This window comes from Microcaecilia unicolor, chromosome 1 (genome assembly GCF_901765095.1).
Source record: "Microcaecilia unicolor chromosome 1, aMicUni1.1, whole genome shotgun sequence".
NCBI classification, from domain to species: Eukaryota; Metazoa; Chordata; class Amphibia; order Gymnophiona; family Siphonopidae; genus Microcaecilia; species Microcaecilia unicolor.
Window position 1 is genome coordinate 227,243,227 of NC_044031.1, and position 24,654 is coordinate 227,267,880.

General features: G+C 44.7%; 1 protein-coding gene across 4 annotated transcripts in view; it reads left to right on the top strand.

The window, feature by feature from the left end:
- FHOD3 (formin homology 2 domain containing 3) overlaps nucleotides 1–24,654 on the top strand; it is a 942,952-nt gene that overhangs the window by 791,691 nt on the left and 126,607 nt on the right. For all 4 annotated transcript variants that reach the window (XM_030204545.1, XM_030204553.1, XM_030204563.1 and 1 more), the window contains one exon: nucleotides 23,871–24,176. In XM_030204545.1, coding sequence (XP_030060405.1) covers nucleotides 23,871–24,176 — 306 coding nt within the window. The remainder of the gene's footprint in view (nucleotides 1–23,870; nucleotides 24,177–24,654) is intronic.

Here is a 24,654-nt window from a genome sequence, read left to right on the forward strand (position 1 = left end):
TCACAAAGTTCCATAGGTTAATATGCAACTTTGTAAATCTATGTGCTTTGAAAATACGCCTCCACATCTATCTGGATGTGTTCGCACTCATTTTCAATCATTTCATAAACAACTTAAAACTGTCTTGTTTAAGAAATATGTGAACTGATTTTCTTTTTAGAGTTTGCTTTTTAATATGTAAATTCCCAGATGTCTGTTCTAATGCTTCTTCGTATTTTATGTGATCCGTGTAGAATTATGAAGGTTATTGTGGAATATAAGCCCATAATGTAGTGTAATATAATGTAATATTTTGATGGCTTTAGCCACTTATTTGATAGTGCTACACTGGAGAGACCAAGGACATTGGAGAAAGAACAGGAAACTGCATGATGTCACAAAGCTAATCTGGTCCACCCAAGGAGGTTTTCATTCTCCCCAATACAGCTGCCGCCATCTTGGTACACCCAAAACAATGTAATTGATAGGGTAACAAGCTCCGCCCACTGGCTTCATTCCAGATAATGGGCAAAGCACGCTCCTGCCGTGGCCTGTTCTTTTTCCAACCTCCTTGGGAGAAATAGTACAGAATTAAGCTTTTATGACTGGTGGTCCCTACTCTGTACAATCCAAAAATATGAAGCTGTCACCGCATTACACCTCCTTCATTTCTCTTGAACCAAAAAATACATTGGCCCCTCTAGAAAAATATCGCAACAACTCACAATGTCTTTAATAATTAATGCCACTCATTTTTATCTTATAATTTAATCCTTTATTTAATTGTGCAGTTTGTACATTCAGTATCATAATTGGCCTGAATGTTCAGCGATAAAGCTAATTTTGTCTGTTAAAGTATTATCTGCAACAATGTTCTGCATTTTCTCTAATTGTTATTGTATCTTCCACACTTAAAATTCAATGAATAAAAGTTTTTAAAGAATGCTCACATGCCTTTGTTAGAGGAACACTGCTCTTAGGTCCAGCTTCACTTTGGAAGAATGAACAAATTTTCATTACATGGGTTCCAAGACCAGTCCATGCTCTGAACTAGTAATCTGCTCTCAGCTCAGTATACTGTACATCACACTCGTTATTCTTTTCTCAGTGTATGGAGTCAGTCTCCTAACAACTCTGACATTTAGAATGGATTGAAAGATGCATAGGGGCAGGAAGAGGGTGCAAGTGATCGAGAATCTTCTTTGTTGAGAATGTGCCAGATACATCAGTAAGGGACTAGACCATTGTCTCGTCCTCCTTTCCCCCTCATTGTTCACTTCTAGGTTATATGTTTTGCCTGGCTAAGTCCAAGTAACAATGTTGAGAGTTGTGATGGTGAGTTAGAAGTTGTGGCTGAGAAAAGAGATGAGCCTTCTCATTCATAAACCAATCACACCAACTTGCACCCGCCACCTGAATCTCCTGAGTCTTTTTTCTATTTTCTCATTGGTGGATTTTGTCCTTAGCATTTTTTGCAAGGAGCTTTTACATCAGCTGAGAAAACTAGTGCACGTGGGAAAGACTAATGCACTTTTGTGACAGCAAGTATTGTCTGCCAGAGTTGCCCAACTTCAGGAGGGAGATCTTAGGCCAGTCTTTGATTTCTGACAACCCTATTCTGATGCACTATGGTACAGATTTCAATGGGTAGAATCAGTAGATGCAGTGACCACACTGCTTTATGATGAAGGTTCAAAACTAGGATTGGCCAAAAAGTCTCCCTCCTGGGGCTGGACAACCCAGCTGCTCCATTCACTAGTGCATCATTTTTATTGGGTTGCTCCTGATGCAAAAGGCTTCATGCAGTTTTCCTGCAAGTTCTTGTTTTGCGACCACCCCCTTCAAAGGTGAAAGTAGCTCTGCAGATTAAGACAGTGGTTCTCAACCCAGTCAGGGCACAACCAGCCAGTCAGGTTTTCAGGATATCCAAATCAATAAGCATGAGACAGATTTGCATGCATTGCCTCCTTTGTATGTAAATCTATCTCATGCATATTCATGATAGATATCCTGAAACCCCAGCTGGCTGGTTGTGCCTCAGGGTCTAGGTTGAGAACTACTGGATTAAGAAGTAATTTGTAAGCCCAAAGTGAAAGAACGTATAGAGACCCAGGGCGATTGGATTTACCACATGTAAGCCCTGTTTGAGAGTTGTTTTAAATACATCTCATGCTTATAAGTGTCTTTGGTTAGTTCTCATATTTGTGGATTAAGCGATGAATAGGGATGCTTTCTACATCTGTTTGACATATTGCTCTGATAAAGGGTGGGGAGAACTGATCTTGTGAAGACACAGCCTAGACAAGGGCTTCCTAAACCATCCTGACACCCTCACAGCCAGTCAGGCTTTTAGGATATCTGCAGTGAATGTGTGTGAGGTATATATCGGCATTTATCAGAAGACCCGGTGTATGCAAATTAATCCCATGTACTCATCATACCTGTCCTGAAAATTCCACTGCCTGTGGTGTCACCAGAATGGGTGTGGGAAGCCCTGAACTAGTTAGCTAAGTTTACAGGCATCAGGGAGAACAGTTGTCAAAGCCATTTCCCTGGAGGAATTGATGAGGTTTAAAATTGCTCTCCTCTGCTTGGCAAAAGTGTGCATGGGATTTCACACTGTGTAAGCTTTTGCCTGATTAAAAAGAGGGATTAGAAAGGGTGTGTTTAGGTTGTGGGAGTAAAACTACACACATACTGGATTATTTGCAAAGTTCATATGCTATTTAACTGGCTCTCAGTCGCCCACATGAACAGCAGGTGCAAAGCACACAAGCAACTCTTAGTCAGGAGACAGGAAACAGATTTGGGCCTTAAGAACTAAAAATTACAGTTTCTGTGAAGTGGAGGGTATTAATGGAGCAGGTATGGCGACTCCTCTTCCTTACATGTCAGATATCTTGCTTTAAGGTTACTCAAATATTTTTGTTATTATCTTCAGAATAGCTGTTCTTCCAACTGTTGCTAGTCTGGATTTTTCCAGTGTTCTTCCTCTAGAGCAGCGGTTCTCAACCCAGTCCTCTGGACACACTTAGCCAGTCATGTTTTTTGTGATATCTGCAATGAATATGCATGAGATAAATTTGGAACTACCTCCATTCTATGCAGATCTATCTCATGCATATTCATTTAGGGTATCCTGAAAATCTGACTGACTAGCATGCTTATTTTCGAAGGAGAAGGCCGGCCATCTTCCGACACAAATCGGGAGATGGCCGGCCATCTCCTGAACCCAGCCAAATCGGTATAATCGAAAGCCGATTTGGGCTGGCTTCCACTGCATTCCATCGCAGCGCCGGCCAAAGTTAAAGGGGGTGTTTCGGCAGGGTATGGAAGGCGGGACGGGGGCGTGGTTACGAGATGGCCGGCTTCGACCAATAATGGAAAATGGAAGGCCGGCTCTGACGAGCACTTGGCCGGCTTCACTTGGTCCATTTATTTTTAGGACCAAGTCTCAAAAAAGTGCCCCAATTGACCAGATGACTACCGGAGGGAATAGGGGATCACATCCCCTTACTCCCTCAGTGGTCACCAACCCTCTCCCACCCAAAAAAAGAAATGTTTTAAACATTTTTTGCCAGCCTCTATGCCAGCCTCAAATGTCATACCCAGCTCCATGACAGCAGTATGCAGTTTTTAGTGGGTGCAGTGCACTTCAGGCAGGCGGACCCAGGCCCATACCCCCCCTACCTGTTACACTTGTGGTGATAAATGTGAGCCCTCCAAATCCCACCACAAACCCACTGTACTCACATGTAGGTGCGCCCCTTTACCCTTTAAGGCAGGGGCGTATCTAGACCTGACATTTTGAGGGGGCCAGAGTTAAAATGGGGGGGGGGGGGCACTAAGCATACAGGTTGAGTAGTGCTTGGTATACTGCTAAATAATGCTTTACAGTGTTCTTGATGATGGATTACTAAGTACACAGTCAGTCCTGCATCAATATAAACCACATACACATTTATAGAATCCTTGGAAACACTGACATTTCTAAACAAAGTTGCATTATCCCATTATAGTAGACTTCAGTCTGGTCAACTTCTAAACACACATCATAGTGTCCTGCAAAATAATTACTGCAGTGGCATATCCTTCAAGACCTGCATCACCCTTACTCTCTATACCCCACCGTCTGTCTCATAGCTCCCCCTGTCCTTCCCTACTCCACCATCCCCACAGTCCAACCTCAATTCTGCTATACTAACCCCACAACACCAGCCAATCCAGCATCACCTCCTGTCCCCAAAATTTTTTTTTTGTTTTTGTTTTGTTTTTACCTGGAGTCTGGATTCTCTGGACTAGAGTAGACAGCAGGCAGGCAGTCACAGTGGTGGAGCCTGACTATCAAATTGCCTGAGGCTGCACCGCAAGGGAGAGGCTTCAACAGCTAGGCAGGGCAGGCAGGGCCAGGCACTATCAAATTGCCTGCACCAGCTGAGCACCGCAAGGGAAAGGCTTCCTTCAGTGCTGCTGCTGCTGCTGCAGACACAGATAGGCAGCGGATGGTGGCTTCCTGGTGGTGCCTGGTGGGGCCTGGTGGGCTCGTCTTCAGTGCTTGTCATGCTCCACTCCTCCTCCTTGTCCTCCTCACTCGTCTATATGAGATCCGATTTTGGCGCGAACTGCAAAGGCGCGACGCGAGGCGGGTGAGTAGGGCAGCAGTGAGGCACGAGGTGTGCGTGCGTCTCTGTCTGATCGTGCTGCTGTGGGGGCAGGGCTCTTCGCGCCGCGGAATCGCCGGATCGCTCGAGGTAAACGCTCTTGCTGTGACGTTCTGAGTCACATGAGGGCAGGAGCTGGTGTGTGGGGACCACAAGGGTAGCTGCTAGCATTGCTGAAGCTGCCTAGAACACGCAAGACGTCGTTTAAAGCAGCAGCAGCAGCAGCAGCAGATTGAATTTTTTCAATCAGGCAGAGTAGAGGGGGCCTGAGAGAGGAATGCTGGGGCCTGGGCCCCCGAGGCCCCACGCAGATACGCCCCTGCTTTAAGGGCTGTGGTAGTGATGCACAGTTGTGGGTAGTGGGTTTTGGGGGGCTCAGCACCCAAGATAAGGGAGCTATGCACCTGGGATCAATTTGTGAAGTCCACTGCAGTGACCCCTAGGGTGCCCAGTTGGTGTCCTGGCATGTGAGGGGGACCACTGCACTATAAATGCTGGCTCCTCCCACGACCAAATGGCTTGGATTTGGCCAGGTTTGAGATGGCCGCCATTAGTTTCCATTATCGGCGGGAAACCAATGGCCTCAATCTCTAACGCCGGCGATCTCTAACGCTGGCCCAAATGTTGAGATTTGACCGGCCCCAACCGTATTATCGAAACGAAAGATGGCCGGCCATCTTGTTTCGTTAATACGGTCGGGTATGCCGCTTTCCGGGGCCGGCTTTACAGATGGCCGCCCATATAGATGGCCAGCCCTGTTCGATTATGCCCCTCTAGGTGTGTCCCGGGGATTGGGTTGAGAACCCATGCTCCAGAGGCAGAAACTGTTTGGGGCAAACTGGGTCCTCGGTAAAGGTGAACTTGCCTAAGCTGGTATGTGGCATAGTCTGTTAGTTTTCTGCTGTTTCTCATTGGTAGGCACCTCTGCCTGCCAGAAATATTCTTACTAAGAAACAGCTTCCTGTCTTCCACAACTAGTAACTGTAGACCAAGTTACCCATTTTTAGGCGATCTGTTATAAAATTCTAACACGATGCAATATCTTCACCAATAAATCCTTGCTCCCACAAAGGGCAATTCTATAAGCTGGTGTTTAATGTAACATAGGCTACTGTATAACTAGCAATTCCGTGCATCATTGGCACCAATACTTGGCATTTACATGCATGCTGGACACTATACTATCAAGTACACACCAGATTTGCTTAATGAATACCTGCAAGGGGAGCATACACTTGGGCAGAGCAAGGGCAGGACATGTACATAACTTGCATGGTGCACTTATGGGCAGATGATCAAAAGCCCCACGCTGTTCCAAACAGTGCTCTAAAAATAGCATTGGAACAGCACGGGGCTTTACCGCCCCTATGATCAGAGATAAATGCATGCAAATTTAAGCACGCTATTCTTTCTGATCATAGGGTAACAGTGCGCTCAGGCACAGTTCTCCTGCACTTGTTTAACAGTTCTGGGCTGTCAAAAGCCCAGACCTGTCAAACACAGGACTGGAGGTCCATGGGACCACCAGACCCCAATTACCCATACCCCGAGCCAAGCGAAATGGGGGCTGGAGGTCCAGAGGACCTCCGTTCCCCCTGACCCCCCCCCCCCCCCCGACACAAGTTCTGGGGGGGTGGAGATCTGGGGGGTCTCCAGCCCCCCAACCCCCCCAGCATCCCCTCAGATATCTGTGATGGCTCAGTGGGTCACAGGTCAATCCCACCATCTTGTGGTCTAGCGGCTCTTCCTCACCCCCCTACCTTCAGTTGGAGGAGGGAGGTAGCTTCCCTTCTCTTCCATCAGCGCAGCCTGAAAATGGTGGCACCCAGCCATGCCCAGTGCATCCTGGGATGTGCTGGGTGGGGCTTCACACCATATAAAGTGTGGTCGGGTTGGGTTTTCTGCGGGGGGGGGGGGGCTGCTGCTACATTAGTGGGAATGGGGGCCTGCTAGCATGTAAATGCATGCTGGACAGGGCTCACCATTCCTCCCCAATGGTCTGCAAACCCTAACGCCAGCTCCGAGCTGGCGTAGGGTTTGCAGCGGCCAGCGAGCCAGTCTTTGGCGCGTTAGTTGCTGATCATTGGGGATGAATAGATTTAGCATGCATTTGCATGCTAGTTGCATTCAGAGCCTGTGAGCAGGTTGTTTCATGCACTCAGGGGCTCTGATCATGGGGCGGTAGCAAACGCAGGTGCTAATATGGTGCTAACAGCCTCTATTGCCTGCATTTGCTTCTGATCATTGGCCCATTAGGCACTCCAGTTTACACCTGCATTGGCTTGTTGTTAAGTGGAAGTGCCTAAATGTTGGCACTCTAGTGCAGCTTTGCACTGGTATTCTATATCGCCTTAGCATACCAAGGAGGTTTAATAAGACAGGAGACAGCATGTCACCCGTGCAGTCGCCATATTGGTGTACCCTAAACAAACCCCTCGAAAAACTCCCCAACCCCCCCAACTCCCCTCCTAACAGAATGCAAAACCAAGGCAGTTTAATAAAACAATATAAACTTTGCAATTGTTTTCAATAGCGTCTGCAAATGTTTGGGTTACTCAATATGGTGACAAGCTCCACCTACTGGCTTCAGCACTCATTGAGCCTGCAAATAGGTGGGAAAATGTGGGCTACAAATGGTGCAAATAAATAAATAAATAATGGGTCAGATAGGCTCATGCTATCTCCTGTCGTATTAAACCTCCTTGAGGCACACCTAACTGGAATTGGCACTAAACATGCCTTATTGTGATGCCTAAACTGAAGTGGCAAGTTACAGAATTGTCCCATTAATGTTTTAATTGAGACCTGTCAAGAATGCAGGGACTGCTTCAGATAGAAAGGGAAATGGGACTTGATATACTGCCTTTCTGAGGTTTTTACAATTACATTCAAAGCAGTTTACATATATTCAGGTACTTATTTTGTACCAGGGGCAATGAAGAGTTATGTGACTTGTCCAGAATCACAAGGAACTGCAGTGGGAATTGAACTCAGTTCCCCAGGATCAAAATCCACTACACTAACCACTAGGCTACTCCTCCACCTTCATTGTCATGTGCTCATTTCAGATTTTACTGGGAGATGGAATGTTTCTCCGGAAAAATGATGGGTGCTTTTCCAAGTCCTTTCTTGTGCAGTCATAAATCCCTGCATTCTGACATTCACACAGGGTTGTCTAATCTGGGAAAAGAACTAGGGAAAGCTGTTCAGGTCAGTGACTGGGTCTGTAGAGGAAGGTGGGAGAGGGAGTCCACCATCAACAATTTATGCTATATGCCAACCAATTAAGAGCTAAATTCACTCCATATGCCAACCAATTGGAAGCTAAATTAGTGCCATGTGGCAAGCAGTTGGAAGCTGCCTTCACTTTTGATGTGGCTGTTCTAAAGTAAATATGCGTGCAAAAACATGTGCTTTTTGTCAGCCAAACACATGACACTGTTGTTTTCATCGCATGCCATTTTACCTCACTCTTAAACCCAGTGAACTGTAATTCTGATGTAGAAAGGTTTTGTAGTGGGGCAGAGCAGTCAAAATAGGGCAGTTTTCAAAGGGTTTAGGTGCCTGACAGGTAGGCCACTTAAAAAAAAATGGCTTTCTTGAAAGTTTACTAGGCCCCTTAAAAGTGGACAGCGATAAGAGCAGAATTAGGATGTGGGAAAATAGATACCCCCGATATTCAGCCCTATTTAACTGGCCTGGCTGGTTAAATAGCACTTAAATGGCTATTTACAAATATTCACTTGGAGATACCCGGTTATCGCCTGCTGAATATTCCTGGTCAGCGCTTAGTGGCTAACTGGTTATATCGTGCAATATAACCAGCTATCTGCTAATATTCAAAGCATCGCCAACTAAGTTTGGTGGCCATATCAGGCCGCCGGAATAGTAGGCTTATCTTTGGCCAGTTTAAACTTAACTGGCCAGCACTGAATATTAGCTTGGCCGGTTAAGTTTAAACAGGCCAAAAATAAACTGAATATTCAATATCCAGTCTCACTGTCGACCGCGGGAGTTAGCCAGGTTGCCTCCCGTGATCTGAATATTGGCCCCATAGAGACGTAACAGAGATTTTCTGTACTAGGACCTTAACATAGGGAACTTTTACTAAAGCGTAGCACTTGCTAAATGCTGCACATCCTATTTTAAATTTATGGGCCATGTGGCACACTAATGTCCATGTCATGTGCTATTTTAGTAAAAGGGTCCCATAGGATCCTAAATCCAGGGAAATAGTTAAGCTGTGGAGCTCTTTGCCAGAGGATGTAGTAACAGTGGTTAGCGTATCTGGGTTTAAAAAAGATTTGGACAAATTCCTGTAGGAAAAGTCCATAGTCCGCTATTGGCATAGACATGGGGAAGCCATTGCTTGTCCCGGGATTGGTAGAATGAAATGTTGCTGCTATTTCAGGTTCTGCCAGGTACTTGTGACCTGTACTGGTCACTGTTGGAAACAGGATACTGGGCTAGATGGATCATTAGCCTGACTCAGTATGACTATTCTTATGTTCTTATGAAATGAATAGTAGGCCTGAATTTAGACACCTAAATTTAGGTGAATTTCCAACTGAAAACATAGGAACCCATCTATGTGATGTGGTGAATGCTTATTTATTTATTTGTTACATTTGTATCCCATATTTTCCCACCTATTTGCAGGCTCAATGTGGCTTACATAGTACCGGAGATGCGTTGGCAGACTCCGGTGTAAACAAATACAGAATGATGTTGAGATAAGGTAAAGTTCATGTGGTACAGCCACAGAAGGGAATCGTACAATAGAAGAATTGTGTTATGTCCATTCTGTATTTTAGTTTTGTTGTGTTGCAGAGATCAGGCATTTATGTTGGGTTGGTAGGGTATGCCTTTTTAAACAGATAAGTTTTTAGTGTTCTCCGGAAGATGTAAAAATACTGTAGTCACAATGTCAGGAAAGGAGGATTCTAATGACAGGTCCTATCCTGTGATTTCACAGCTCAGGAACCTGAAGAACAGCGGATGAGAAATGACTAGGGCTGTTCACCAATTAAAATTTTTAATAGCATGATCAACCGCGATTAAAAATTGTAATTGTATGGTTAATCGCATAATGCGCCCCTGTCACATTTTCACATGTATAGTGCAAAATATAGACTGCAAGATGTCAATTCTCAACACTGACTTATTGTACTTCAGTTACTAAACTGAAAATAAAATCATTTTTCTTATCTTTGTTGTTCGGTGATTTTATTTTTCTAATCATCTTATTCCCTGTCTCTGGTTCTGTTCCTCTGTCTGTGCTCTGAACTCTATTTTCAGGGCCTCCTCTCTCCTCACTATTTCTTTTCAAATCCTCCACTTCCCCAGAACATCTTTCACATTCAACTTTCTGCCATTGTTCTTCCTCCCTATAGGAGAGAGCAGCATGATGCGATTAATCGAGTTAAAATTAATATAACACTTACATAGTTCCCTCTGCCCGTTCTCTCTTTTCCAGTGTACCAGAGAGAAGCTGGCAGAGGTGGTGGCGGTGGCAGCAGCAGCAAAATATATTAGCTAACCACCCCTGCCAGCCAGAGGGGATAATGCAGGGAACGGGAGAAAAGAGAGATGAGGGGTGTTCTGGGAAATTACAGACCGGTAAGCTTGACTTCAGTGCTGAGCAAAATAGTGGAAACACAAAGACAAATATGGTTTACTGGAACAGAGTTTGCATGGGTTCAGTCAAGGGAAATCTTTTTTTTTTAATTATTTATTTTAATTTTCCAATATATCACCACTTAAAGTGAATATGCAATCGGCATTATTTAACATTAGGAAACAAAAATGATAAGTATATATCTTTACAGCCCATTTGTCCACAAGTTAAAGAAATCTGATTCCAAGATTAAGGAAATTAAAAAAAAAAAAAAGAAAAAAATACAAAAATTAATAATCAATAGATGTTTCCTCTGGTTCAGACCCCAGCCTGCTAATTAGGGAAGATTTACTATATTCACATCAACTCTTGCATCAATAAACTCTTTCAACTGTTTTGGATCTACAAACTGAAAATGTTTACCCTCAAGCATCACATTACAAAAACAAGGAAATCGCAAAACAAAATTTGCTCCCAATGCCACCACCCTGGGGCGAAGTTCCAAAAAGGCCCTTTGTCTCATCTGTGTAGGCCGTGAGAGATCTGGAAAGATACGGACCTTTGAGCCCAAGAACAGATTTTCTAAGTGTCTCAATGAAAGCCATAGTACGGCATTCCTATCAGGTTCCAATGCAAAAGTGACAAGCAGAGTTAACCTCTGAGTAACTATTTCTAATGAGCTTTCTAGGAATGAGGTAAGATTCATTCCCTCCCCTATTATGGGGGGGGGGGGGGGGTTCCTACCACCACTCCAGTACTCCCGATGTAATAAGCCCGTGTAATGGGAGGGAGTGAGTCCTTGTCCATTCCCAGGATGTCCACCAAATATTTTTTAACCATCTCCAAAGGAGAGATTAACGGCGATTTGGGAAAATTAAGAACCCTAAGGTTAAGTCTTTTAGTCTGATTTTCCAGGTATTCAAGTCGTTTATGTAGGAAATTATTGTCTTTAACCAAAGCTGTTTCTATAGATCCCATTTCTTGAATTTTGATATCCACATGTTCTAATTTCTGGGTTTGCTGTGCAGTCACTTGTGCTTGAAGCAGGGCAGCCTCAGAAAGAACTTCAATATCAGAAGAATTCTGCTTTAAAGTAGTTTGCATAGAGGTTTGGATATTGTAAACCATGTCCCATAGTGACTCCAGCGTCACAATTGCTGGTCTAATCACTCCACTAGCCACAGGAGGAAATTGAGATAGACTATCAGCACGAGCTAACTTGGAAACAATAGCTTGAAGCAATACCTTTGAAGCCTGTTGTAGTAATGTTTCCCGAAGTTGAGAATCTATCTCCGTTGCTGCAGTCACACCCTCAGACAGGACCAGCTGAGCCACTTCGGCGTCTGTCTCTGTTTGAACAGCCAGCAACTCTCTTCCAGGCTGGAGAGGTGCAATTCGCTCCACAGGGCTCAAAGAAGCCCCGTTTCCACTCTCAATCGACTCCAAAGGGCCGAGAGCTGCAGAGGGGGTCGAAGTTCCCTGAGGACCCGGTTGCTGCCTGGGAAATTGTAGGGTTGTTTGTTTCATTGAGGTCACAGGAACCGAGGGATATTCCTTTACCTTCCCCCTCCGCTTCCCCATCCTTGATGAGGCTACAGAGGCACCGAGAGAAACTCACAAACACAGCAGCCTCCAGGAGCAAACATAGGTGCGTCTATTCACAGCGCCATCTTGGAATCCAGTCAAGGGAAATCTTGTCTCACCAATTTGCTTAATTTCTTTGAAGGCGTGAATAAACATGTGAATAAAGGTGAACTGGTTAACATAGAGGGGCATTTTCGAACGGGGACGCCCATCGCTAAGGGCGCTCATCTCCGAGGACGGCGCAGCGAAGGGGCAGGGCCAACCGTATTTTCGAATGAGATGGGCTTCCATCTTTCATTTCGAAAATACAGTTGGGGGCGCCGGAATCTCAATCTAAATGCTGAGTTTGCCGGATTTAGAGATGGGCACCCTCGGTTTTCCCCCATAATGGAAACCAAAGGTGCCCATCTCAAAAACGAACCAATCCAAGGCATTTGGTCGTGGGAGGGGTCAGGTTTCGTAGTGCACTGGACCCCCTCACATGCCAGGGCAGCAACTGGGCACCCTAGGGGGCACTACAGTGGACTTGACAAATTGGTCCCAGGTGCATAGCTCCCTTACCTTGGGTGATGAGCCCCCCAAAAAACCCCAAAACCCACTCCCCACAACTATACACCACTACCATAACCCTAAGGGGTGAAGGGGGCAACCACATGTGGGTACAGTGGGTTTCTGGTGGGTTTTGAAGGGCTCCCATTTTCCACCAAAAGTGTAACAGGTAGGGGGGGTGGGCCTGGGTCCGCATGCCTGAGGTATACTGCACCCACTAAACCTGCTCCAGGGACTTGCATACTGCTTTCATGGACCGGAGTATGACATTTGAGGCTGGCATAGAGGCTGGCAAAAAAAGGTAAAACATTTTTTAGGGTGGGAGGGGGTTAGTGACCACTGGGGGAGTAAGGGGAGGTCATCCCCGATTCCTTCCAGTGGTCATCTGGGCAGTTCGGGCACTTTTTTGTGACTTGGACCTTAAAAAAAGGAACCAAAAAAAGCGGACCAAATTCTCACCAGGGATGCCCATTTTTTTCCATTATCGGCCGCAGCCGGCCATCTCTTAACCACGCCCCGGCACGCCCCTGTCCTGCCTTCGCTACCCTTCTGACATCCCCCGGGAACTTCGGCCATCCCGGGGATGGAAAGCAGTTGGGAATGCACAAAAATGGCTTTCGATTATGCCGATTCTGGTGCCCCTGAGAGAAGGGCGCCCATCTCCTGATTTGTGTCGAAAGATGGGCGCCCTTCTCTTTCGAAAATGAGCTGGATAGTGTATCTAGATTGTCAAAAGCTTTCTGAAAAAGTTCCTCATGAGAGACTGAGAAAATTAAAAAGACATGGGATAGAAGGCAATCAGGCTTATTTTCAAAAGAGAAGGGCGGCCATATTCTGACCCAAATCGGGAGATGGCCACCCTTCTCCTTTGGGCACCCAAATTGGTATAATCGAAAGCCGATTTTGGGCGCCCCCAACTGCAGTCCGTTGCAGAGATGAACAAAGTTCCCGGGGGCATGTCAGAAGGGTAGCGAAGGCGGGACAAGGGCGTGCTTAAGAGACGGGCGCCCTCGACCGATAATCGAAAAAAGAAGGGCGGCCATAGCGAAAATTTGGTCTGCTTTTTTTGGACCCTTTTTTTTCACGAACAAGTCCTAAAAAAGTGCCCGAACTGCCCAGATGACCACCGGAGGGAATCGGGGATGACCTCCCCTGACTCCCCCAGTGGTCACCAACCCCCTCCCACCCAAAAAAAAAATTTTTTTAAACTTTTTTTGCCAGCCTCAAATGTCATACCCAGCTCCATCACAGCAGTATGTAGGTCCCTGGAGCAGTTTTTAGTGGGTGCAGTGCACTTCAGGCGGGTGGACCCAGGCCCAAACCCCCCCCCCCCCACCTGTTACACTTGTGGTGGTAAATGGGACCCAGGCCCAACCCCCCCAAAACCCACTGTACCCACATCTAGGTGCCCCCCTTCACCCATAAGTGCTATGGTAATGGTGTAGAGTTGTGGGAGTGGGTTTTGGGGAGGATCTGGGGGGGCTCAGCACCCAAGGTAAGGGAGCTATGCACCTGGGAGGTATTTTAATGTTTTGTTTTTATTTTTAAAAGTGCCCCCTAGGGTGCCCGGTTGGTGTCCTGGCATGTCAGGGGGACCAGTGCACTACAAATCCTGGCCCCTCCCACGACCAAATGCTTTGGATGTGTTCATTTTTGAGATAGCCGCCCGGCCATCTCAAATCCGCCCAAATCCTAGGCATTTGGCCGGCCCCGCCCCTTCTCGTAGCTGTTCCCGGAGATGGACGCCCTTAGAGATGGGCGGCCCCTTTTGATTATGCCCCTCAATGTCCTTATGTGGATTAGGAATTAGTTATTGGACGGAAAACAGAGGGTTAGGGTTAAATGGCCATTTTTCTCGATGGAGGAGGGTGAATAGTGGAGTGCCACAGTGATCTGTACTGGGATCAGTACTATTTAACATATTTATAAATGATCTGGAAATCAGAATGATAAGTGGGGTGATTAAATTTGCATATGACACAAAACTATTCAAAGTTGTCAAAACACATGTGGACTGTGAAAAACTGCAGGAAGACCTTAGGAAACTGGAAGACTGGGCATCCAAATAGCAGATGGAATTTAATGTGGACAAATGCAAAGTGATGCACATTGGGAAGAATAATTCGAAATATAGTTACATGATGCTAGGGTCCATCTTAGAAGCCAGCACTCAAATAAAAGATCTAGGTGTCACTGTAGACAATACATTGAAATTTTCTCCTAGTGTGCGGTGGTGGTGGCCAAACAAAAAACTAACAGGATTTTAGGAATTATTAGAAAATGATGCAAAATAAGACCAAGAATATTATAATGCCTCTGTATCGCTCCATGGTGCGACCTCACCTTGAGTATTGCATTCAATTCTGGTCGCTGTATCTCAAAAAAAGATACAGCGGAATTAGACAAGGTTCAAAGAAAAGCGACCAAAATGATAAATGAGATGGAATTTCTCCCATATGAGGAAAGGCTAAACAGATTTGGGCTCCTCAGCTTGGAAAAGAGACTGCTGAGGGGGATATGATTGAGGTCTATAAAATCAGAGTGGTGTGGAACGGGTAAAAGTGAATAGATTTTTCATAGAACTTTAGGTACACGGGTTTTTATTAGAGTTCCTTCCCATATAGACCTCAGACTTTATTGATGTGGTTCAGCCTTCTGGGGTTGCGGGTTTCTATTTACAATACCTAGTGAGGGTAAAAACCTAAATTTGTCACTGGTGGGATTAAGTAGGAGATCATCCAGGGCAGGGGAGTGGAAGTGAGATCCGTGAAGTGGTTGGGTGGTCTGAGTGAGTCTAGAGTTAGCCCTGTCCATGATCCCAATGTTTCATGAGCTGTAATATGTGGATCACAAAATTAGATGTCCACACCTTTATTAAACCCAGATATGCTAATCATTATTTCATGAAGTGTGTGTGGCACTGGCTGTCTACATCTTATTTCTTCCCAGGAAAATCTCAGTAAGCTGTATGTAACGCTGGAAATATGTTTGTACTCACTGCCATTGTTCCAGTGAGGAATTTCAACATAACACATCTCACTCATGTGACGTGAGATTCATTTCTGTGTTGGCTCTAAATGTCTGTGAACTTCCCATCTAGTTACTGTGATGCTTCACCATAACATTCCAGATTTACAAGTCACTACAGATTTATAATAGTAGGTTTCTCTTTTAGACTCAGACGAGCTTCATGGCAGAGAAATAGTTTTCCTGCACTAATGGGAAATTTTTGCTCACAGGCCAATTTTCAAAAGGTCTAGGCACCTGTTTTGAAGAGTTAGGTGCCAAAATTTTTAATTTCAAAATGTGCCACTCTGACCACCTCAAATTTTCAAAAACATTTTTTGGTTCAGCACCTTAATTAGCTCTTCCTGGACCCCAGTCTTATAAGTTCAGCAGTTCCACCAATGCTTCCCTGACTTTTTTCCAATCTGACCTCATTGTGGCAGCTAAAATTCTTGTGACCCCATTTAGGAACCAAATCAAACTATCACTCAGGCAACATAAATAAACATATAAATACATAATTCTGTGTTTTATAAAAAATTATTTGAGTGAGGGCACAGTGTACACATGCTTGGGTATGTGTGTATTGTTTGGGTGGGTGTGGGTCTGTGTGTAATAGGATATGTGATTGTGGGTGTGTATGTGCACATGAGTGTGGGTGTGCAGGGGCTGAGTGTGGGTGTTTGGGTGTATGGGTACGGAGGGCTGAGTGACTGGGTACACTGGATATGTGTGGGTGTGGGTACAAGGGCTGAGTCACGCCCCCAAACTCATCGCCACACTCACCTTCCCATCCATGCTCTGGTTTCCCTCTTGCATTTCCATCACAGGCTCATGCTTCCATCAATCACACCCCTTCTGAGATTCATTTCCTGCTCCACACTGGCCCCTTACAACTATGTTACCCCACTCTAGTCTTGCCCCCAAGGATAATAACCTCACCAAAGTTTTCCTGTCCCTCTACACCCCATACCACCCAGGCTAATATCTCCCTCATGCCCCCCCCCCTCATTCATACCTCTCCCCCAAGCTCTCCACACTGGCCTCTTCAAACTCTTGCCCCATTTCAATCTTATCCCCAGCATAAGCACACCACCCACAGTATTCCTCCTTGCCCACTTCAAACCCCCTCCCCTACCAGTTCCTTTTCAGTACCATCAGTGGAGCTAGTAGGAAGAAGGGAAGGAGCAGAATGGAGATGCCTCAGTGGTGCAGTAATGGGAAGGAGGCCAATGTTCAAAGCCATGGGAAGCAGAGAAGACTTAGGGGAGATAGTGGCATCAGGCAAGACCATGATGGATAGGCAGAGAAGGCCCCATCGAATGATGGTGGGGAGGTGGAGAAGGGCCAGGAATGGCAGCAGTAGTAGTGGCTTCAGCTATAATAGAAGACTTGGAGGCATATACAACAGTGGCAGAAGGCAGTATAAATGTAAATAAAAATAAGTAAAATATGACTTAACACATTTTAAAATGAAGCGGGAGGCATACCTTCAGATGAGCAACAAAGCCAGGCAGCAAGCGTCATGTTCTTCACACATTATACAGATGGCTATTTTGAAAGCACAGGCCTGCTGCTTTGCTTTGTAGCTATACATTGCCGCAAGTGTATCTTTTTTACTTTTTAAACTCTGCAGATGGCCACGATCCCAAATGAGGATTTTGTGACCCCATTTAGGGTTGCAACCCACAGTTTGGGAACTGTTGACCTAGATGCACTAGACTGAAAGAGATCCGTCCTCTGTCATCTTGGTAACATTTTCATCTAGGAGACACAAAAATAGCAAAGGTGGTCTAAGAAGGAGGAGCCCAATGATGCAAGTATAATATTTTATTGGAGAAGGACCTGACTTGGCCAAGTTTCGACAATAGCCTTCATTAGGGGTCATCAGATTCTTCAATAGCAAACACAATGAACACAAGATTGGTGGCGTAGCTACAGGGGGCCTAGGCCCCCGCATTCCTGTCTCAGGCTCCCCCAGTAACGGTGGACAGCCAGGTGCCTGCATGTCCGTGCACTGCACCCCTGCCCCCAACTGTCCACGGATGCTCCCGATGCAAGTGTCTTCCCTTCTCTCTTCCCACGGTCCTTCCACTTCACTTCCGCAGTGGCACCACAGTGATTGAAACAGGACAGACAGCAGAGCTGCCTCAGAGCCTCGGCCATCCCTAGAGCATACCTCGCCCTCCTTTGTGACTCCGTTTCCGCCCGCCGTCGCAGAAACAGGAAGTTACTGGAGAGTAGGGCGGGGTATGTTCAAGGAAGGCTGAGACACCGAGGCAGCTCTGCTGTCTGTCCTGCTTCAATCTATGTGTTGCTGCTGTGGAAATGAAGTGGAAGGACCTCGGGGAGAGAGAAGAGGAGACGCTTGCATCGGACATCCGTGGACAGTCGGGGGAAGGGGTGCAGTGACGGCAAGGTAGGAAAACTGCAGGGAGGGAGGGAGAGGGAAGGGTGCTGGATCCAGTAACTGCTGGGAGAGAGAGGGAAGGGTGCTGGATCCAGTAACTGGGCATTTAAAAGTCTGTCCTTTGATGATTCTTCATGTTCAGAAATCATAGCCATATGTATAGACAGTTATTCAAACATCACATACACACACCAGAACAGTCATCCATACACATACGTTGCAAAAGTAAACAACAACTTCTACAGAGTACATCCAAAACTTAATTTTTATTTTCTCATTTCCATCTTCCAAAATTCTAGACAGCAGATGTACAGATCAGGGTACATGGTCAAAATAGCCCTGACAAAAAAGCTCCAAACAAAAAAAGCTCCCGGCATAATAGTCTCTGACATAACATCCACTGTCAAAACGGCCTGCCCACAATATAACCCTTGACAAATTAGCCCCCCCCCCCCCCCCCCGGCAAAAGGGTCCAATCAGGCTGCCCAAAATATGGCACTGCATTTCTCTCCTAATAATCTTACCTTGCCAAACACGATAAGGTTGGTAAGACTATGAAAATGATGGCAATATTGTTTTTTTTTTAATTAGCATGTTGATGGAAGAATAGTTTCTTTAAATAGCAGAACAGATTTATTTATTACATTTGTATCCCACATTTTCACACCTCTTTGCAGGCTCAATGTGGCTTACATCTTACCGTAGGGCGATTGCCTAGACCGGTATGGAAAGAAATACAATTTGATGTTAGGGTCGGGTAAAGTTAGTTTATTCAGGTGCCTAGGAATCGAAGATAGGAAGTAATATATAGTGTCCATTACAGTTTATGGTTTGCTGTGTTGCAGATTGGATGCATCTAGGTTAGGTCGGTGGGGAATGCTTTTCTGAATAGGTAGGTCTTTAATGATCTCCTGAAGTTTAGATGGTCGTAGATTGATTTCACAGTCTTTGGCAGTGTATTCCACAATTGTGTGCCTATGTAGGAGAAGTTGGATGCATAGGTTAATTTGTATGTGAGACCTTTACAGCTCAGGTAGTGGAGATTTAGGTAGGTATGTGATGCTCTAGTTCTGTTTCTGGTTGGGAGGTCAATCAGGTCAACCATATATCCTGGGACTTCACCATAGATAATCTTGTGGATCAAGGTGCAGATTTTGAAGGTGATATGTTCCTTGATTGGGAGCCAGTGCAGGGGTTTGGCACTTTCGAAACGTGATTTACCGAATATTTTATTTATTTATTTTTGTTACATTTGTACCCCGCGCTTTCCCACTCATGGCAGGCTCAATGCGGCTTACATGGGGCAATGGAGGGTTAAGTGACTTGCCCAGAGTCACAAGGAGCTGCCTGTGCCTGAAGTGGGAATCGAACTCAGTTCCTCAGTTCCCCAGGACCAAAGTCTACCACCCTAACCACTAGGCCACTCCTCCACTCCACTGGCTGCCATGTTTTGGGCTTTCTGGAGTTTCTTTATGAATTGTTCTTTACATCCCGCATATATTCCATTGCAGTAATCTGCGTGGCTCATCATTGATTGTATCAGGTTGCGGAAAATTTCCCTCGGGAAGAAAGGTTTTATACATTTAAGCTTCCACGTTGAATGAAACATTTTCTTTATAGTGGAGTTTACTTGGCTCTCAAGTGTGAGATTGCGATCCATTGTAACGCCTAGTATTTTGAGGCTGTCTGAGATAGGGTGGGTGTGATCTTGGGTGTTTAAGGTTGTCGGTTTATAATTATTATGTTGGGATGAGAGGATGAGGCAGTGTGTTTTTTTCAGTGTTTAATTTCAATTGGAATGAGTTTGTCCATGAGTCCATGATGTCCAAACCGTACTTGATTTCATTGGTGATTTCTGTTAGATCGTGTTTGAAAGGCATGTAGATTGTGACGTCATCTGCATATTTGAATGGGTGAAGGTTTTGGTTGGATAGGGATTTGGCCAAGAGGGTCATCATTATATTGAATAGTATTGGTGAGAGTGGAGATCCTTGAGGTACTCTGCAGTTACCAGTTTGTAGCTATAGAATTTTGTTTATTTATATATGCTTTATGCAATTGAATGCTACTACTACTACTACTATTTAGCATTTCTATAGCGCTACAAGGCATACGCAGTGCTGTACAAACATAGAAGAAAGACAGTCCCTGCTCAAAGAGCTTACAATCTAATAGACAAAAAATAAATAAAGTAAGCAAATCAAATCAATTAATGTGAACGGGAAGGAAGAGAGGAGGGTAGGTGGAGGCGAGTGGTTACAAGTGGTTACGAGACAAAAGCAATGTTAAAGAGGTGGGTTTTCAGTCTAGATTTAAAGGTGGCCAAGGATGGGGCAAGACGTAGGGGCTCAGGAAGTTTATTCCAGGCGTAGGGTGCAGCGAGACAGAAGGCGTGAAGTCTGGAGTTGGCAGTAGTGGAGAAGGGAACAGATAAGTAGGATTTATCCATGGAGCGGAGTGCACGGGAAGGGGTGTAGGGAAGGACGAGTGTGGAGAGATACTGGGGAGCAGCAGAGTGAATACATTTATAGGTTAGTAGAAGAAGTTTGAACAGGATGCGAAAACGGATAGGGAGCCAGTGAAGGGTCTTGAGGAGAGGGGTAGTATGAGTAAAGCGACCCTGGCGGAAGATGAGACGGGCAGCAGAGTTTTGAACCGACTGGAGAGGGGAGAGGTGACTAAGTGGGAGGCCAGCAAGAAGCAGATTGCAGTAGTCTAAACGAGAGGTGACAAGGGTGTGGATGAGGGTTTTGGTAGAGTGCTCGGAAAGAAAGGGGCGGATTTTACGGATGTTGTAAAGATAGAAACGACAGGTCTTGGCGGTCTGCTGGATATGAGCAGAGAAGGAGAGAGAAGAGTCAAAGATGACCCCAAGGTTTCGAGCTGAGGAGACAGGGAGAATGAGAGAGCCATCAACAGAAATAGAAAACGGGGGGAGCGGGGAGGTGGGTTTGGGGGGGAAAATGAGGTAAAAGAGTGAATGGATGCATGTAATGGACTTTGAAGGAAGAAAAGCAGTGAGACTGAGGTGGAAGAAAAGGTTGAAATCTACAAGAGAGTGAGAGCAGTAGCCAGACACCACCTCTGCAGCCAACCTGGCAAGGTGTATGAGAGGAAAGGTAACCTCCATGACAGGGGTGTGCTGGTAAATTTTTAACTATGGGCTCTCTCTCTGGGCATAGCCGGCCCTGAAATTTGGGGGTGGGGTGTGGGAATACATGCCTCTCTCTCTTGTCCCTTGTGCGGGCACACTAGGCATACCTTTGCCTAGCCCCACCAGACAATAAACGGACTGCCACTATTCTCCGCTGCCCGTTTCTGGCTCTGAGCAACATGATGGAACCCTCTTGCACTTGCATGAAAAGTCTCAGCCTGACGATCAGAGTCAGAAACAAGGAGCAGGGAGCAGCAGCAGTCCATCTACTTGGCTGGTGGGGCCAGCATCACTGCCAGCAATGCTGGTAGGAGTCTTTATCAGTGAAGATTTCAGTTGTAGTTTATTATATTTTTTGTGATGTGTTATTTTTTCTTAGGGGGCTGTTTTATTAAGCGGGCTGTTTTGTGTAGGGGTTATTTTGTCAAGGGTTGTTTTGTGGGAGGGGCCATTTTGTCAAGGGCTATTTTGTTAGGGTGTGAAATGTCAAGGGTTATTTTATTAAAAGGCTGTTTTGTCAGGGCTCTTTTGTCACGGCTATTTTGTCAGGGTTAATATGACTGGGTGCCACAGATCAGTAGGACCCAAAGCACTCCAAAACAAATAGAGTCAGAACAACACAGTTCATACCTAATTGTTCAACCACCTTTAAGGTTTGTCTTTTGGTTTAAAAAGCAATATAAGATCTGGATAAATGAATTAAAACAATCAAAAGTTTAAAGCAAATGCCCATAATATGTAATACTTGGCAGAAATAACAAAACAGTGATGGAATATTCACATAGCAAGTAGCCTGAGCCAAAATATTTATTTTCCACTGAACATAATTAACTTTGTATGAACTTGACAGCTAATAGTGTGCTGAACTGGGCAATGTTGGCACATTTAGACTGTCTCTGGGCAGCATTTCTGCATGTAGGAAGCCCTTCCCTTATTATTTAATACCTCTCTGTGAAATAGTAATAATAAAAAAGTGCATTTTTATAATATACCACTGCATTCCATAAAACAAAAGGAGCAAGCTCCTATCATCATCTTTTTCTTTGGATGTACATGCAGGGGAAAAAATGTCAAATGCTCCCAGGTTTCAACCTAATTAATGTTTTTAAAATAAATTGTACCTATAAATAGTAAATCTGATTATTGAGCACTTGATTGTAATAACATGATGTCAGTTTTGGTGGCTCTTTACTAGGTGAAAACATCTCTGCATGAATACAGGGAGTCCCTATAACCAGTCCCTCCAAATAACACTAATTACTACTATAGAGATCCGAGGATATGGCTGACTGGTTAAAAGACTGATTCTTTATTGAAGCCTGATTTAAGGTGATATAGACTGGATCTGGGGTATCCGGATTTTATCTATTTCCCTATATGCATGTTTTATTGATATTAGTGCTAAGGGGTGTGGGATAATATTGATCGGCTCTGTTGTGTTCCCGCATCCTTCCCCTGATTCACTTGCACTCAGATTGATGGACCTGGTAGGTCAAGAGGTGCTTTATTTTTGTAACAGGTGTAAATGTTTGGAATATTAACATATAGATGATGAGTATGTGTCCACTTACCTACGTATATGCTAGTATGTTGTCTAATTGCTATTCAGTAAATACCCACCTAATGAACATGGCGCGTCTTTGCAGAATATTTAAACACTGTGGCTGGAGACACTGGTCCCACAAACTTTTAACATTTCTGGGGTATCCAGATAATTTATTTGTGGGTTTTATTTTGGGGTAGAAAGTAAGCTTGCATTTTGCTTCCTATAGTAGAGAATGCATTTTTATTTCTCCTGTGCTGTATTGCTTATAGAGAATGTGATTTTTCTAATTTTTGGTCCTTTATTCTGTAATTAGTGAGGGTTTGTCTGTGTTCTGTGATTGACTGAAGTAAGATATTTAAAAATGTTTGTTTCCAAAGTTTCCATAAGTGTGAATGTTTACTTAGAAATCCATCATAAAGTTCATGCTAAGGCATTATTTAGGAGTATACTAAGCAATACTCACACCTATATGCCTAGTACCCCCCCATGTTAACTCTGGGCCCCCCCCCCCCAAATGTCAAGTCTGGCTACACCCCTGCACACGATGAGACACAATCATCTGCAAGTGCAATGATGATTAATAGAATAGATTCATTCTGCTCCATATTTAAAACCATTTAACCAGCCAGGAACAGTTCCTGTTCAGTTAAATGGCACTTAACTGTCTATCCAGTGATATTCAGTGGGAGATCTTCAGTTATTTCCTGCTGAATATTGCCAGGGCTTAGCAGATAACTGGTTATATCACGCGATATAACCAGCTATCCCCTAATATTCAGCACATTGCCAGCTAAGATTGGTGACCAAGATTGGCCGCTGAAATAGCAGGCCTATGTTTAGCTGGTTTCAAGTTAACTGGCAAGTGCTGAATATCAGCTTGGCTGGTTAAGTTGAAACCAGCCAAAAAACACCCGGTTTTTAAATGACGGTCACTGGAAACAGCCCGACATTGAATATCCATGCTCAGCGCCAACCATCTTCCATTCAACCTTGCACACGCAAGTGACAAACTATCATAACCACATAGCCTCCCCCCCCCCCCCCCCCCCTTTGAAGAAGTGACAATCTCCAACAATCTGTTAAAAACAAAACCCAGCACAGACTGTGCAGGAATGATATATATATCATTTCAGAGTGATTATAAAAACAGTCCATTATGATAGCTTAAGAAGATGTTAGAAAAAAAAAAGAAGTTTTAATTGGCTGAAATTCAAAAATGCATTTCTTTTATAATTTTTAATTATAAAACACTCAAGATATTACCGGCTAGCAAAATTGTTCAGTACAACTGGGCCATGAAAACCCTTGTTTTGAGAAAATATATTGTTTGATAAAACTTACACGTTAATTATTTTCTCCCCTAGTAAGTGCCAGCGAACCCGAACAGGAGCTAGAAACTGAAACAGAACCAGAACCAGAAAAGGAACCAGAGCAGGAGCAAGAGGAAGGGACACAAGAATTGGAAGCAGCACCCGAGACGGGACCCAAGAACGAAGTGGAGACGGGACTAGAGAGAGAGCCAGAGGAAAGTGGACTACTGAGCGAGAAAGAGAGACAGAATGAGGAAGTGAACGAAAAGGACAACTGTTCTGCGTCCAGCATATCCTCCGCAAGCAGCACTTTAGAGAGGGAAGAGCGAGAAGACAAGATAACCAGCGACAATGAAACTGGTAATGTTGGTGCTTAAGTTTCAACACCTCCATTCTATCTTATACTGTTTTGTGAATGTTGGCCTCCACAGCATATGTGACCAGAGTGAATGAGAAAATATCTCGATAGATATCACCAGTCCTGTTAATTCTTGTGTTGCAAACAAGCCCCCTGATATTCAGCCGGCACTGGGCAATACTTTGACTGCCCGCTGCTGGTGTTAAACCTGGATATTCTATGCCGAGCCGTTTCAGTGCAGACCGGTTAAGCTGCTAGCAGTTAAAGATAGGACTGTTATTTTATGCAGTCTCATTTAAGCACTTAACTTATCCAGTCAAGTGCTGAATATCGGTGCATAACTGGATAAGTCACACAACATAGCCAGTTACTCGGTAGGTGATGACCGTGAATATTCAGCAGAGATAACGGTTATCTCCTGCTGAATATTTACGGCTACTCACAAAAACGCTATTTAACCGGTCAGCGGCCATTTCTGAA